Source organism: Phoxinus phoxinus (genome assembly GCF_949152265.1).
Source record: "Phoxinus phoxinus genome assembly, chromosome: 10".
NCBI lineage: Eukaryota > Metazoa > Chordata > Actinopteri > Cypriniformes > Leuciscidae > Phoxinus > Phoxinus phoxinus.
This window is the reverse complement of record NC_136885.1, coordinates 10,407,993-10,424,583: the sequence shown is the minus strand read 5'-3', so window position 1 is coordinate 10,424,583 and position 16,591 is coordinate 10,407,993. Positions and strand designations below refer to the sequence as shown.

The window sequence follows — 16,591 nt, the reverse complement described above, 5'->3', positions numbered from 1 at the left end:
TGAAGCAACAGTATAAGTGAATTATAAGAAGTGAGTCTTGAGTCTGCAAATTAATAATAATAAAACAGTTGTTGATTCATAATTTTATATTTTACATTGTACAGTAATCAGAAAATAACCATATTCAATTGCAGTAGCTTATTGTAATTAGTTTTTACAATCATTTGCTGGCACTATTGCCAATGTTTTGCTGTAAAAAAACAGTGAGATCTAACAGTGAAGGATTTACAGTGAAAAGTTCCCTCACCGTTATTTAAAGAAATACACATATACAAACAGACCCTTGTTATCCTATTTACTTTTAATTTAATTTAAGTGATTTAACGAGTGGTGTATAATTTTCATAAAATCAGAAAAATCTAAACATTTTAACAAAAAAAATCTACATAGATTAGCCAACATGAGACAAGATATATGACATTTACTCATACATGAGCATAGCATATTTAAAATGATGATATAAAAATAAAAACTCGTTTCCTCTGTGGCCATTAAACCATCACAAGACTTAAGTTGCTGAAGTGTTTTTGGTTTTGACAAACTCACATATGTAGTACTGTGTGGCTCCACAATCTACCTGGCTCCAGCCTCCGGTACTACCAAGCTGCATACAGGCACCTTGACTGCTGTGTGGCCCTTGCAGAGCCCAGACTGTGGTATTCAAGAGGGGGTTACCATCAACATACACATACCCCACCTCTGTCATCCCTACCTGTAGTCCTATGAACACATGAGTAAGATCAGCTTCTCTGATATAGTTGGCCAGCAAGGTGTTTGTCTCTGTGGTTCTTGGCATAGCAAGAGAACCCCCACGCAACTTGCAGTTTAGAAGTGAGTCTTCATACCTCCGTGCCTCTGTCACCAGCAGGTAAAACATGTTTTCAGTCTCCCTGATACCTAGAACCACTTTTAAGAAAATTACAAAACATAGTACTGGTTAGTGTCTTGTAAACATTTGTCCGTGTTTTCAGTGAAAATAATTGTGACATGCAATATGGAATGGAGCTGTTGTCTCAGCTCATCTAGTATTCATTTTGCAAGGGAGCAACAACAAAAAATACCACATTTTTTAATCACACTAAAATTGTTACATCCATTTCACAAAAAGAAGTTGACTTCATGCAACTACTAAAAATGATGTTGACAGTTATAAAAAGTCTATTTTTGCTGCATCATTATATAAATCATGAATGTGGTTTTAAGTCAATAAATATATTTATGAAGCATTTTTAACAGGTGTTGTGAATTAAAGAAATATTCATGAAGTTAGGCCAATCAACAAATTATAATGCATCTGTTAGAGTAATTAGTATATAATTAAATCAATGTTTTTTTTTATTGCACCATTTGAAGCTTTATACTTCAAGGTTTGTGTATTGTTTCTTATGTTGCCTAATATCATGGAAATGGATTATCACAATAGAGAACATTAAAACAATACCGAGATCACACAAGTAAATTCGATTAATTACTGTAAACACACAAGTCTCACCATTTTTCAGAAACTTGACAGCATTTCTCAGTTTGCTTATATTGATGTCCATCTGTCTGACAACCTTTCTGTACCTCCCACAGTCACAGGTCGTACCTGTCGCACAAATTGTGCAGCTTTAGGCGGTGTTTTCATAAACAATAATAAATATGAATAAAATCTAATGCCTACTGTTTATTCAGAGACAGATACAGTACAATATTTTTTTCTTATATGAAATGCATTCAGACAGAGCGGAAAACACATAGATTCTTTGACATTTACCAGGCTTTCCTTTTAACCCTGGGAGACCATCAATTCCTTGTTGTCCCTTGTCACCTGTCACAGTAACAGATTAACAGTTACAATTTAACCTCTGACATTTAATTTAAACATACAGTCTAATAACTAAAAGTAACCTCTAATTATTAATATTGCAAGCACATATCAATGATTTATAGAATCCAGTAATAAGAGTGAATAACCAGTAGATGGCAGCAGTGCACATACAGTACCTCACACTGGTTTCCCCCTTATCTGCAAAGCAAATTATGTCTGTCTCCAACTAACCATGATTTTCCTTTTGAAACATTAGTGTTTTGTGTCCTGTTATAAAAATAAACACCTGGGAAGTAAATCTATTTTTTTCTTTCCTTTTTTTCTTTTCAATTATGCAATTATGTTCAGAGTAAGTAGAGAATAATTTCAAATTATGTATGTGTTGTTTCTTTTCCTGGAGTGCCACATTTTCTGGAATTTCACTGGTACAGTATTGTGTAAAATATTGATGTAGGGCAATAAATACCTTCACTTTCTAGAAGGGCATCCACATTACATAATTCGATCAATGAGAACTGCATTTTAGCCTTCAGTCAACAAGTGCTCTGCACATTTTCAACATACTTTACAGATCAACCACAAGTAATCATTACCATTAAACAAGATTCTGTTTAGTTGTATTTAAGTGTGTTGTTCCCTGTCTGGAAGGAATGTTTGAACATGAACCAGTGAATGAAAAGGGCATAGACAAATTAGAAAATACTGCACAACATGGGTGGAAAGGGGTGGAAAGGAAAGTGGCTTTCTATAGATGATTCCCTTACACAGTGTTATCAATATAGCATACATAATATGTAAACATAGCATACATAAACAAACAGCATTCAATCTCTGTTTAGAGTCTAACCTATCGTTCCCCTAGGGCCCATCTTTCCCATTTGGCCCTTCTCTCCTTTTTCTCCGTATTCACCGGTCAGACCTATGGAAGAAGAAAACAAGGTTACTGGTTATCTGACTCTGCCAAAATTCATGAAAATTGTCTCACAATGCTTTTCCAATGGAATCAAGCACACTATCAAAGCACAATAAGTCTTGATATGTGCATACTCTTTTAGCCTCAAACATTGCATTTTGTGTGTGGCGAAATTATATTGTGTCAGTATCTTTGATATAAAACTGATTAAATTACATTTTCCAGCTCCTTAAAAGGTTTGAGACAGCTGTTTTTGGGACTGCTTGTGACAGCCTTGGACCAAACTTCCTAATTAAATATCCATCTGGAAATGGTTAATAGGAATTCCTGAGTTTTGCAAAGCAATAATAGGATACAACTGCCAAAGCATTAATAGGATACAATTGCTTTCATTTCTGTACTGTCATTTAATATCATCTCTGTGATTAATCATTTTGGCCGAGTGGCATTCCCATACATATGTTCTCATACTCATATCTTTTTTAGAAGTGTTTCAGTTGCTGTTTGCCATCAGCAGTGATTGCTCCATTTATTAAAATATTTCAGTTATACGGCAAACTATGCTGGAAAACCTCAGACAGGCATTCATGAAATGATTTGTGGAGTACAGGAACCATCCTTGACCTTGTGTCTAAACAAAATTATGTGGAGAAGAGGAACTGAACCATCTGAATGTCTCAAAATGACATCCTGCAATACTTAGTTTATAACCTTGAAACTTTTTCTCTTTCTATTCTTGTGAATGATTTCATTTTTGCTTTGAGGGTGTGCGGTTGATTAAAAACTGGAATGATAATTTCCTGTACTTGTTTAAAATGAATTAAAGCAGAGTCTAGCATGGTTTTGGCAGTCAACCCCATCAGTTCTCAGTTTCCCTTTTTTCTGATGAACATTTAGCTGTCATGTAAATCATTTTGCAGATATGTTACATTTAGATACATAGCTAAAAATACAACACAATTTTTCAGTAAACAGCCATTCAAAAACGTAATGCCTCTGTGGTCATTCTGTAGAGTGAAAAAACAGGCTAAGAGCCTTCCTGGCATTTTGGCTTTTTTTTTCATTTTATTTTTAGTAAAGTACGTTTATGTGTGGAAAAGAGGTCATGTCTTTCTGTGATTGCAATTGCAGGCGTTTTTGTACTGGTTCGATTAGCAGCTTGCCTGGAAGAGGCTTGTCTGCTGCAGAGCTCTACACTTCCATCTTTGAACACATGGCGACACAGCTGCCCCTGGCCTCAATTAACATGTCTGCCTGCCCCTGACGTGACTTCCCTCAAGGGAAGATGTGGTCTGGCAGAAACAGACAGTCTTCCAGCTACACTCTGATGCCCAGTGAGGGCAAGGACACATCAAACAGCTAACTTCAGGTCAAACTTAGTACAGTAGTACATATGCTACCACTTCTTTAGAGTTGTACATAGGAAGCTACTGTCTAGCATTTAGGAAATTCCAACAGCTTGATCAGTGTAATGCAGCTCAATTTTATAAACATACATATTCCACAAAACTCTTACAAGTTCACAAAACTCTGGACTCCTTTTTAAAAAGGCTTCTGGGTTCTAAACCACATACAATATGTGGGGTTCAGATAATATTCTCTCAGTTTAAATCTAGATTAAAGACACAACTCTTTAGCCAAGCATTAACATAATACATCTCATAACCTATTACAGTCATGTCTCATGAAAGTGTGAAGTGTCTGAAATAATATGATTAGCAGCTACGCTAATCCTTATCCTTTGCTTTCCTATTTTGGGATTCCCATACTAAGGATACTAGAGTAGTCAAAAACGGATGGATTTGTAAGACATAATATTTTCCTTATATTGCAATCATTATTTTCGAAAGCTGTATTTACTGCCTTAATAATGTGGCAGCATAATTTTACATCTGTTTAACTGAACACGTGACTTGAATCTTAAAATATGTATTGTTATATGACATTATTTTGTTGTCAGAGAAGTATGGGACCCAGATGAGACTGATTCTTTTCAAGATTTTCCACCAACACCTCACCACATATGTGTTTTTTCCCTTTGGCTGCTCATTTGGGGCTAAAAGAGATCAACAGAAAATTATTTATTTAATGCCAGATTCCCTGTTCATTATGGTCAACATGCATTTACCTGAAACAATCTGTTTGAAAAGTGCTATACAAAATAAATATTAATTAAATAAATAAAATAAAAAAATAAAAAAATCCATTAACAGCACAGAAAGAGCAACTGCATTAGAAAGTTTTATTAAAGCAGCTGATTTGATTTTACTGGATATTTTTTGGCTGTGAACAGTAAACAGACATGCTTTAACCAACTTCCCTTTAATCTATCACTGATTCATTAAATAACAAACCAACAACGTCTCAGAGACCTCGCTGGCCAGGTGGACCGGTTTTCCCCACTCTGCCCTCTTCACCGTTTGTTCCCACGTCACCTGGATCACCTGTTAGATGAAGACAAAGTTAGAGATTGGGGCCTCTCAACAGAAAATGTACAGACATGTCTTACCCAAACACGCTTCTCAGTTACATCGCAGCTGTTTAAATACAGACAGTTATTCAATATCAAGAAGAGTGAGTTTATTGGCATTGCCAAAAGTATGAGCTGCGGGGAGAGACATTTCCTCTCAACAGTTTTTGTTTTTTTGTTTATGAAACAACGTCATAATCATTTGTTTATCATTACACACACACACACACACACACACACATGCGCACACACACACACACACACACATGCGCACACACACACACACACACACACACACGCACGCACACACACACACACACACACACACACACGCACACACACCTTACATCCAGAAATAGCATCAGCTCTTAAATGCTTGCTGTTTACCGTAATGGAATAATCACTGACACGTTAATGTTCCAGACAATTTCCTTTGCTGCACTGTGATCCTTTCAATGACAGAACCACTTTTTAACAAAGGCTTAAACCTTTGGGTTTACCAGCAGGTTTCCTGTCATATGAGAAGCTACTGTAGCACATTAAATAGATGATTTCATCTACCCAGTATGACAACAACAAACCAGCCAACAATGTAAACAGTGGGCATCTGCAATTGTTACCTCAAAGAGCTTTTAACTGATCTTGCCCTTAAATTTAGATGTGTTAGTGTAACCTAAGTTATTCAGGTTGATAGAGTAATGCCCTGCTATGGACAGGCCATCCATCCAGGATGTTTCCCTGCATTTGGCCCAAGACACTGAAATAGGCTCCAGCATCATTGGAACCCTGCTTAGGACAAGCAGTTTGGAGAATAAATGTTATTTAACATCAATGTTACCCTTAAGTGTAAGCGGCCCACCAGTGGGCCCAAAGCCATTACATATTGTAAAACAGTAATATCCTATACTAAACCTAAACTAATCTTGACAAACTATATATAATTTGAAAACTTACAATCTCTAGTTTCCATATTTGGTGACTGATTTTCAAAATAATTTACAGAGGAGCCGTAATTGATCAATTTGCAACAATAATATTTTCATACTCCTAAGGCATGTTCAGACCTTTATTTTGAAATAGCAATGAACATGAAAAACCATGAAAGAATGGTAGAAACCTCAGTTTGTTTTCATGCCAAGACTTCAAAAGATAGCATTCATTCAATTATTTTAGAAAGCATTCCAAAGCATTTTTGAATTACAACAATTTAAGTTTGGAATGTGCATTTTCATGTCTATTAAAAAACAAAAACAAAAACAAAACAAAAAAAAAGGGGGGGGGGGGGTGACACTTAAATTAATTTAGATGTTACCACATGAATTATCATAGCATTTATTTTCGCAAAGTGAAGGTCATTTATCCAAACTAATATTTAATGATAATGTTTGACCAGAGCAAATAATAATCATGATACTAATAAATTACAAACTGGCTGTTCTGAAATCTGTACCATTTAAAAGCCTGTAAAAAAAAAATTAAACAGTGATTAAAAAGGTTATAAAATCCTTTTTTCATTTAAAAAAACAAACACAAATACCTTTTGATCCAGGGAGAATGCTGTTGGAGCAAATTTCGGTTGTGGTACAATAAAGGTATAAATTACAAAGAAATAGAAATAAAAAAAGTTTCCTGCTAAAAGTGTGTACATCCATGACTTGAATTGGAAACTTCGTTCTGTTCTCAAGAGGACAGTGAAAGGGGAGTTTAACATATGTTTACCAGACCTTATCATATCTGTGTTTAGCTTTCAAACAACACTGTCCAGAACGCAGACTATCTCCTTAGACGGCAAGTGAGGAATTTCTGTTGTGTAAAAAAGTGTTGCCACCATGAAGATAATATTGTGATAGTATTGTGGCAAATGTACATACTATATGAATTTTTAAAAGATTGCTTGTTTATCATATGTTGAAATGCTTAATTAATTTTCAAAATAGTTTATTAAGCTTAATGAATCTAGTGTGTACAAACTGTGATTTAAAACCCATGTACGCATTGTTTAAATATATGCTTTAACCCTTATAAGCTATTAATTTGGGATGTACATTCCAGAGACCCCAGACAATAAAAAATACATTACAATGTAATTATATATATATATATATATATATAACATTTTAAATGTATATATATATATACAAATATATATATATATACAAATATATATATATAAATATATACAAATATAAAACATTTTAAATATATATATATATATATATATATATATATATATATATATATATATATATATATATATTTTAAAAAAAAATTAAATCCCTTTTAGACTTGATGTTATGGTTGACACTTGCTAGCTACAAACAAAAACAATTATTAGAAAGTGTTGGATGTTCAGGGTCTCCGGACAAGAAAATGTGATTTAGCTAAATAATAGTGTAATGGAAAAAATACATAAATACGTATATATATATATATACGTATATATTTTTTTATATTAATTAAATAAAAATCTTAAGTCCCCCCAACACTGCACAAATGTAGAGTAAAAACATCAATAAAGTGAGGGATTTTACTTTCTTTCTTTTTTTTTATCACATTTGATTGTCCGACCGGAGACCCTGAACATCCTAAATGTGACTTTTTTTTCACTGTAACATACAACTAGATATCTTTCAAATATTTTTTTGTTTGTAAAGGGATTTTGGTAACACTATTTCGATAGTCCAATTTAGACATTCTACTAACTATAAGTAACTTTGCAGCTACATGTCAACTAACTGTCATTAGAGCATCAGTGTAAAATGTGTAAAATCCTCGTAGTGAGTACTGGAGTTTGTCTTTTTGTTTATTTTGAAGAATTGCCTTCCATCTTTCACCCAAACACTTTCTGGATATTTAAATTAGACATACTGTTTTTGCATATCTTTATAAAAATATAAAAAAAAAACACATACCACTTAATGTCAAATTATAGTCTAATAGCACATTTTGGGATGGTTGTTATTATATCCAATCTTTTGACCTGGTCTGTTTTTGTACTGACAGGGCAGATTTTCCTCATATATTGTTATTCCCCTTTCCTATTTAGGGGCCGTTTTTACACTATACTGTTTCCAACTGTAAACGGAAAACGTTTTATGCATGTTGGCCGTTCATTTACATGAAAATTAATTTTGAGGACCTGAAAATGGAAACTTTTGAAAACGGGATTCAGAATGCAAGTTTTTGAAAACGATACTGTTATCATCAAAAATACACATTTGTGAAAATGGTGACGTAATGCAAGGCCCGATGTCAAGAGAATGATCTCGGCTTCTCAGCAAAAAAACAAAAAAACATTTTTTTTTTTTTGTTAAAATGTCACATAATGATGAAAAAGGCATTTAAATATTTGTAATGTAAAAATTCATACTTTTTTAGTGGAAACAACTATTTACAGACACAATATCTTATCAAATCATTAGCAACAACAATATAAACCACCTAAATCACATCAAAACTTATAAACACAGCATTTATGGCCTTCAACTGAACAGAAGAACATATCTAAATGTCAGAGCACGTCACATCTGAACGAATCACGTTGTCAGAAATTGACATCAGCCAATGAGATTTCGCTTTTAGAGTTAAATGCCCATTGTACTTTCACGATTGGTTGCTGATAAAAAGGAAATTACTATATTTGGATCCGACAACACAACATTGTACAGGAGAGAGAGCTGTCCAACGATATGTGTGATGACAGGGAGCAGACAGCGATCGCGGAGCAGCCTGTTGATTTAGAACGCCAACTTTTGTGTAATTAGGAGAAATCTACAGACGCAAATAGACAAAGTGTAGTAAAATAAAGACCTTAATGTGTATTTTGAACTTTTTTTCACCACAAGTCTGAAAGAACACATGTTATTGAAGACAAATAGCCCAAAATCTCAAAATTGACCAGTGAAAAAAATATATGTTTTTGCCTGCCGTGTCTCGCCTAAAGATGAAAAAATGCGGTTTTACAGATGATAGACACGTGACTGTCAAATGAAAGGTTGGTATCAAAGAGAAGAGTTTGTGAATTGGTAAGTTTTGTCAGGGTATGAAGAAATTTAGAGCTGCGTATCATCAGCATAACCGTGAAAACTAATGCCATGCTTCCAAATGATATCTCCCAAGAGTAGCATGTACAGAGTGAAAAGCAACGGTCCTAGTACTGAGCCTTGTGGTACGCCATACTGAATTTGTGATCGATAAGACATCTCTTAATTCACTGCTACAAACAGATAACGGTCAGATAAGTATGATTTAAACCATGCTAATGCATTTCCAGTAATGCCAAGATCATTTTCGAGTCTATTTAAAAGTATGTTGTGGTCGATAGTGTCAAATGCAGCACTAAGATCGAGTAACACTAATAGAGAGATACAACCAAGATCGGATGATAAGAGCAAATCATTTGTGACTCTGATGAGAGCTGTCTCAGCACTATGGTACGGTCAAAATCCTGATTGAAAATCCTTGCAGATATATTTCCTTCTAAAAAGAAACAGAGTTGTGAAGATACTGCCTTTTCTAGTATCTTTGACAGAAAAGGTAGATTCGAGATCGGCCTGTAATTGACTAATTCTGTAGGTTCAGACGAGACCACTTTGGCAAGTTTACTTGAGTTTATTGAACACAATTTATCTTTGGCGGTATGGTTCCTTGTGGGGGTTCTTGCTCTATAATTAATGGCATACGTAGCTTTAGCATTAACCCCCCATGGAACCATCTGCTTGAGTAATATACAGATTTTAGACAGTTTAGTAATGTCTTTAAGCCATGGTTTAACGTGTACAATAGACGTAGCAGTGAAGTCCGGGACGTCTATGCTGTAGCTTGCTATGAGGAAAGTCATGTCTCTCACGATGATGTCCGTTACTCTAGGACTTGGAACCTTGATAATCTGGAACGAAGAAGAAGACAACAGCCAGAAGACGCATGGAAATATGCTTGATACTTATAGTGGTGAGGGTGGGAGGGTTGCGATCAGTTTTCCCTGGCAGAAGTGCCGCGTCTATATATCCTTCCGGTCTAATAGGAGAACGGTAGTGGTTGGAGTGATTTGACAGCTGACCGCAGCCTATGCCTACGTGGCCTGTCTGAACTGACACTGTGCTCGATTTGTGTTTTTTTAAGAAGCGGTTTAATCATAACCAGCTTAAAACTTTTTGGTACGTATCCTAATGACTAAGATGAATTTTTAAGAAGAGGATCTATGACCTCTGGAAGCATCTCTTTCGGTAGCTTAGTCGGTATAGGGTCTAACATACATGTTGTCGAACAAGGGAGCGGAACTAAGTTTTGCTGGGATTTGTGTTCTCTCCGGGACAATAACAAGGAGACACCGCCCCCTCGTGCCAACGTGTACCGGTTGCCTTGCCGACCGTGATGAGGAATCGACATCAGGTGGGGAGGATTAATCCAGATCCGTGATGAGGTCACATGGGTATTGAGAAGGATATAAAAGCGAGGAGAAAGAGATTGTTGGTGTGGTTCTCCCCTGTTGAGAAGTCGTTCTATTGAGTGTTGCCGTTGAAGGATCGTTGTATGCAGGAAGAAGTGTTGCTTAAGGGAATTCGATGACAGTGGAGGGAAAGTAAAACACACCGTCTGGGCTGGAAGAGAGTGAGATAGTAATCGACAAACTGAGTCTCTTAACGGCATGTTTTTGACACTGGACTGGATGTGGTTTGGAGTGTTTGGATTACGTTCTACGAGTATCACTGAGTGGAGTGCACTGATTCAGTACCGAGCGCTGACCTCCTCCTTCCGCATTGGAAGCGGTGATGTGAATTCTGCCCGTGTCTGTGAGGAAATATCTGGAACACCCTTTTCAACCTTGACGACCATCGCTCTTCAGATAGAGATCCCAGGGTGAGTGCTGGCCTTATTTGCACCTTGGGAAGTGGATTTGCCGTGCCTATTGACGTTTCCCCTCACGTTGCATGTTTGGAGTTGGATTGCCGTGTGTTGTGTGGAAGATTTATCTTTTATTCGCCGTGCACTCCCCATATGTCATGCTGGTCTACTGTCTGTAACTAGAGCTTAACAATGTTGATCGGCTCTATCTGAGGAATATCAGAAGGGACGACCTCCGTGAGTTAAACTGTTTACCTCTGCTTGAAGTGTTGATTCGTCTGGCTTAAAAGTAACTCTGTTCAACCTGGTGACCTCGAGTTTGCTGCAGCCCCGAAGCCCACCTGCATTGCGTGAAGTGTCTGTCCCTGCCCCACCTGTGAGAACTGTTTACTGCTGCCTGAAGTTTGATTCTGTCTGTCCCAGCGGAGGCCACGCTTAGCTTATAACTTTGGGTCTGCTGCGGCTTGAAGCCCACCTGCATAGCGTGAAGTGCCTGTCCCCTGCAACACATATGAGAACTGTTTACTTCTGCTTGAAGCTTTGATTCTGTCTGCCCCAGCGAAAGCCCCGTTCAGTTTGTAACCTTGAGTCTGCGGTAGCTCTGAAGCCCACCTGCATAGCGCGAAGTGTCTGCCCCCTGCAACACATATGAGAACTGTTTACTTCTGCGTGAAGCTTTGATTCTGTCTGCCCCAGCGAAAGCCCCGTTCAGCTTGTGACCTTGAGTCTGCCGCAGCCCCGAAGGCTACCTGTATGGCACGAAGTATCTGTCTTCTGCAATCCATGTGAGAACCGGTCACCTTTGTGGGAAGTTTTGATTCTGTCTGTTCCAGGGAAAGCTCCGCTCAGCCTGCGACCGGAGTCTGTGAGACCCACCTGTCCTTTACTTACTACCGTGAGTTGGGCACCAGCGCCAGAAAGAGGTGAGCCCCGACCCACCTACTCGCCTGTGATACCTACCTGTCCACTACTTACCACTGTGAGTCTAGCACCAGCGCCAGAAAGAGGGGAGCCCCGACCCACCTACTTGCCTGTGATCCCTACCTGTCCACTACTTACCACTGTGAGTCTGGCACCAGCGCCAGAAAGAGGGGAGCCCCGACCCACCTACTCGCCTGTGATATCTACCTGTCCATCACTTACCACTGTGAGCTTGTCACTAGCGCCAGAAGGAAGTGAGCCCCGACCACCTACTCACCTGTGATACTCACCTGTCCAATACTTACCACTGTGAGTCTGGCACCAGCGCCAGAAGGAGGTGAGCCCCGACCCACCTACTCACCTGTGTGATACACACCCGTCCATTACTGGTCACGGTGTCGCCTGGACTCCTGGGAAGAAGAAGGGAGAGAAGATTTTAGTTAGGATTTTCAAATTACTTTTAACTTCAAATAAACTTGTTATTTCTTTTATCTCTGCCTCTGACTCGTCCCTGACACGCTCCTCAAGGTGGTCCTGGTTCAGGGGTGGCTGCAGTCTAGCTTGGCCCATCCCGACCGGTGACACTACATTATAATTTTCTCTCTGATATTATCAATCTTATAAGTGAAGAAGTTCATAAAGTCATTACTGCTATGCAGCTTGAATGCTTCTGGGCTTGAAGCTTTATTTTTCTTTAGTTTAGCCACTGTTTCAAATAAATACCTAGGGTTTTGTTTATTTTCTTCTAATAGGGTTGAAAAATACGCAGATCTTGCATCTTTTAAGGCCTCTCTATATGCAACCGAGCTCTCTTTCCATGAAATGCGAAATACCTCTGGAAAAGAGTACTGGAAAAGAGAGAGTTAAAAGTTTCTGTCGCAATATCAAGTTCTTCTAAGCTATCTGGGATGTTGAGATGATGAAACTGATCAGGAAGATTATTATTAAAGCAATCTTTAGTGGCAGAAGTGATAGGTCTGTCGCCATGTCTGTTTGTTGTACTCGTGAAAGTTCGCCGGTGCTCTGCGGCACTCGGCTCCGGCAAAAAAAGCCCGGCGTCACTCGGCTCCGGCAACAAAAGCCCGGCGTCTGCAGCCATCCTCCTAGTAGCCTCCCTCACACGAGCCTTGTGCGATTCCAAAAACCAGAAAGTCTTCCTCTGTTGCGAATTGATCGGAAGCCCATGCCAAAGCTCCAAGAGCCTCACAAAACATCCGGCTTGCTTCTGGTTCGAACTTAATCTTTTCTTTAGTCTGCTTCCGCATTGTGTTTCAGTGACGATAACAAGAGCAATCTCGTATACTAACTGGATTCAAACAGTTCACTTCTGACACCAGTGTAGCGATCAGAGGAAATGATAGACTCACTATCAGTTTTAATGCTCTTTTATTAACGTGAGCACCTGTGTGGCCGATGCTCTTGCCGTACACAAACCATCGAACCTCAAACTTCTCGGAACTCCTCTTTTTACCAACCCCGCCCTCCATCACTGCATAGTTTCGTTCTTCAGGAGAAAAGCCCACGCCTTAAAGCCCCACACAACCAGAACACATAACACATGAAAGAAAATACATGCATCTAAATATTAAACAGAAACAGTCTTTAGACTTGCTACAATATTAATAATTTCCTGAAAATAATAATAAATTATGCCTACAGACACATTTTCCGCTCACCATGTTTTTTTAGTTTAACTTTACAGCAATACAATACTCGCAGTCATATTGTTCGTTTGTTTAAGTTTTGGGCAATGGAAGTGACACAATTGAGAACTGAGAGCAATTTACATCCAGACATAAAAATAATAAAAGGTCCACATTTTTCAGATTTAGCTTGATGAGTGAAGAGACAAATATACTTCTGAAGTCTGTCTTTGTTTAACTTGTTTAATAAAATAAAAAAACAGAAGTGGCGCAGCTCTACCGTCTAGATCATACTGCTGGAAAATACTGGCTGCCAGGCAGTGTCATGTCACACAGTTCTACGACTATTTCCTCTGTCCTTAACAGGAAAAGACCTCCCTTTTCCACCACTGTGTTTCTAACTTCCAGATGCAGTGGGGGTTTTTTAAGCCTAAAATTCTCCCTTGAATGCTGGGTAAAAAGGTCATGCCTAATTTGAAAGAGTAGTTTCTTCCCCAGCCCTGAGCCATTTTTGTCTCATCTTTGATATGTCATATTCTTTTTGAAATTAGTCCTCTGCTAACATGCTTGGTTGAGTTGAGTCATACTCGTGGGGAAATGACATATTGCTCAAAAATGTCTCTAACGGAAGACAACAATATGGTCTGTCATGTGTAATAATCAGTTGTTTTTTAGAATGACAGACATAGAAAGACACATTTGTTCTTGTGTGCACTGAAACAGCTGTGTAACGTTGCCTCAGATACTTTAAAATGCTTTATAATGTGCTTACAATTGTTTTCCATGTTACTTCAATGCAGAATATCCTAAGGAAACAGTGACCATATGCTCAACAGAAAAGTAAAAGCATAGCCTATGGGAATGCAGGTTGTATTTTGGATCAGGCACGCAGGGCAGGGGCATGACGTGTATGATAACATCTGCTGGAGTGGAGAGAATTTTGCATTATAGAGATAAAAGGTAGACAAACATTGAAACAGGGTTGCAATGAACAAAGAATCTATTCATGCACTGTTGTAGAGGTCTGGAAAATCCCAGGTCACATCCAGCCCTAGTGGCCCTCAGCACTTTAGTGGCCCTCAGCACATTCAAAGAAATGTGGGTAACACTTTATAATAACTGCACGCTATTAATCATTAGTTAAGCATTACTAAACAGTTAATTCATCATTTATAAAGCATTAATATCCATTAAAAAGCAGTTTATAAATACAGCTACAAATGCTTTATTCTTGATTTATAAGCATATCTATTTGTAATTTCTAAATGAAGTATAGCATTATTTACAAACCAGTTATTTAAGAGTTGTCAGTGATTCATAAGATCAGTTAGAAAGTGTAAGTAAATGTAGTAAATGCAGGTAGTTATAAAGCATTTAGTAGTGGTGAGTTAACTATTTTTTGTGAGCTCATCTAAAGTGAGGATTATTCATGCCTTGTAAAGCATTTACAAAGGAGATTTAAAGGCTCATTTGTCTTCTAAACTGAAAAAAAAGACACAAACACAACACAGTGATACAGAACATAGAAATATTAACAGCCTTTAAATCTCCTTTGTAAATGCTTTACAGTGCATAAATAGTCCTCACTTTAGATGAGCTCACAAAAATAGTTAACTGACCACTACTAAATGCTTCATAACTACCTGAATTAACCATGAATTACAGTAGAAATACATGTTAATAAAGCATTTACTAACACACTAAGTAACTATTACTATATGTCTGAATAATAAGATGTATGAATGTACATTTAAATAGTTTATTAATCATTTACATACACTTTCTAAGTAATATTTGGAACCACTGACAACTCTTAAATAACTGGTTTGTAAATAATGCAGTACTTAATTTAGAAATGATAAATTGATCATTAATAACATATGAAAATATAATTATTAAACACATTATAGATATGCTTTTAAATCAAGAATAAAGCATTTTTAACTGTATTTATAAACTGCTTATTATTGTCTATAAATGCTTTATAAATGAGGAATTAACTGTTTACTAATGCTTAACTAATGATTAATAGTGTGCAGTTATTATAAAGTGTTACCTTTATAATTGGGTCAAAACAAACAAACTGCCAAACTCAGTTGTATCCACTTGTTGACAAAAACAAAGCAGACCTTCTTCCCTTTTTTTTCTCCTTTTTTTTGAAGTGTCGTTTACTCTCACTAGTATAAAATCTCACTGCATAAATATGTCTATGTTGATTTGTTCCCTGTCCTAAAGAGGAACAATTTAAATCAAAGGTAATCATTCTGCTTGACTGGCACAGGCAGGCCTGATAAGCCTGACTAACTGTGACAGCTTTAATATTAAGGCTGGTTCCTGACGAGATTGTGCAGACCCTGGATGTTGAGGTTCATTAAAAGAGATTGATACCATTGCAGCATGTACTTAGGGTATTTAAACAATGACAACATTTAGATTGATTGGCTAGATAAAGGGGACTGCTCTCATTTATGTGGTATGATCAAAATGTTTTGCTGGCTTCTCAGGTGGTAATAAGGATCAGCATGAAAGATCATTTATACTACATGGCGAGAGCAGTTAAGATGGAGTAGCTGCCATCTGAAGTGTTTGCACCCTTCATCAGCTTCAAGTGCTTAGGGTGTTGAGAAGGCATTAGGTTAAAGGTTTATTCCTATGTTTTTCTTTCTTTTAGTGAAATAGCCATAATAGACAAGAATATTGGAGACAATATAAACATTAACATTTTTAAATGCTGATGCCATAGGCAAAAATTGCGGGAGGTTGGATGGGCCAGTACCTACCCCATCTGAGGGTCACCCCCCATTGGCAGATCAGTGGGCTTGCTGCAGTTGAATATTGAAGTAAGAGACGTCTTCTGTCCCAGACGAAACCTAAAATAATATGTGGAGGACACAAGCTAATTTAATAATTATAATATGGCCGCGTAGTGAATCTATTAACCTAACTCATATTTAAACAACTATCGCTTTGTGTTGTTGGCCAGAGAAAAT

The 16,591-nt window shown here is 37.3% G+C and overlaps 1 protein-coding gene across 1 annotated transcript; it reads right to left on the bottom strand.

Moving 5' to 3' along the window:
* Positions 1–100: 100 nt before the first annotated feature.
* colec10 (collectin sub-family member 10 (C-type lectin)) lies at positions 101–6,861 on the bottom strand. The gene is made up of 6 exons (XM_079626222.1): positions 6,731–6,861; positions 5,096–5,167; positions 2,658–2,729; positions 1,757–1,810; positions 1,493–1,588; positions 101–906 (listed from the first exon to the last, which is right to left on the bottom strand). Exons 1-6 carry the CDS (start codon positions 6,843–6,845, stop codon positions 509–511), a joined length of 807 nt encoding a protein of 268 aa, XP_079482348.1. The 5' UTR covers positions 6,846–6,861; the 3' UTR covers positions 101–508.
* Between the last annotated feature and the right edge of the window lie 9,730 nt (positions 6,862–16,591).

Excerpts from the sequence above, each read along its gene's own strand:
- colec10 (XM_079626222.1), bottom strand. The coding sequence starts at position 6,845 with ATGGATGTACACACTTTTAGCAGGAAACTTTTTTTATTTCTATTTCTT. Across the intron at positions 1,811-2,657 it reads GGGCCCTAGGGGAACGATAG|GTGACAAGGGACAACAAGGA; the intron begins GTTAGACTCTAA and ends TTACTGTGACAG. Across the intron at positions 907-1,492 it reads TGTCAAGTTTCTGAAAAATG|TGGTTCTAGGTATCAGGGAG; the intron begins GTGAGACTTGTG and ends TTTTCTTAAAAG.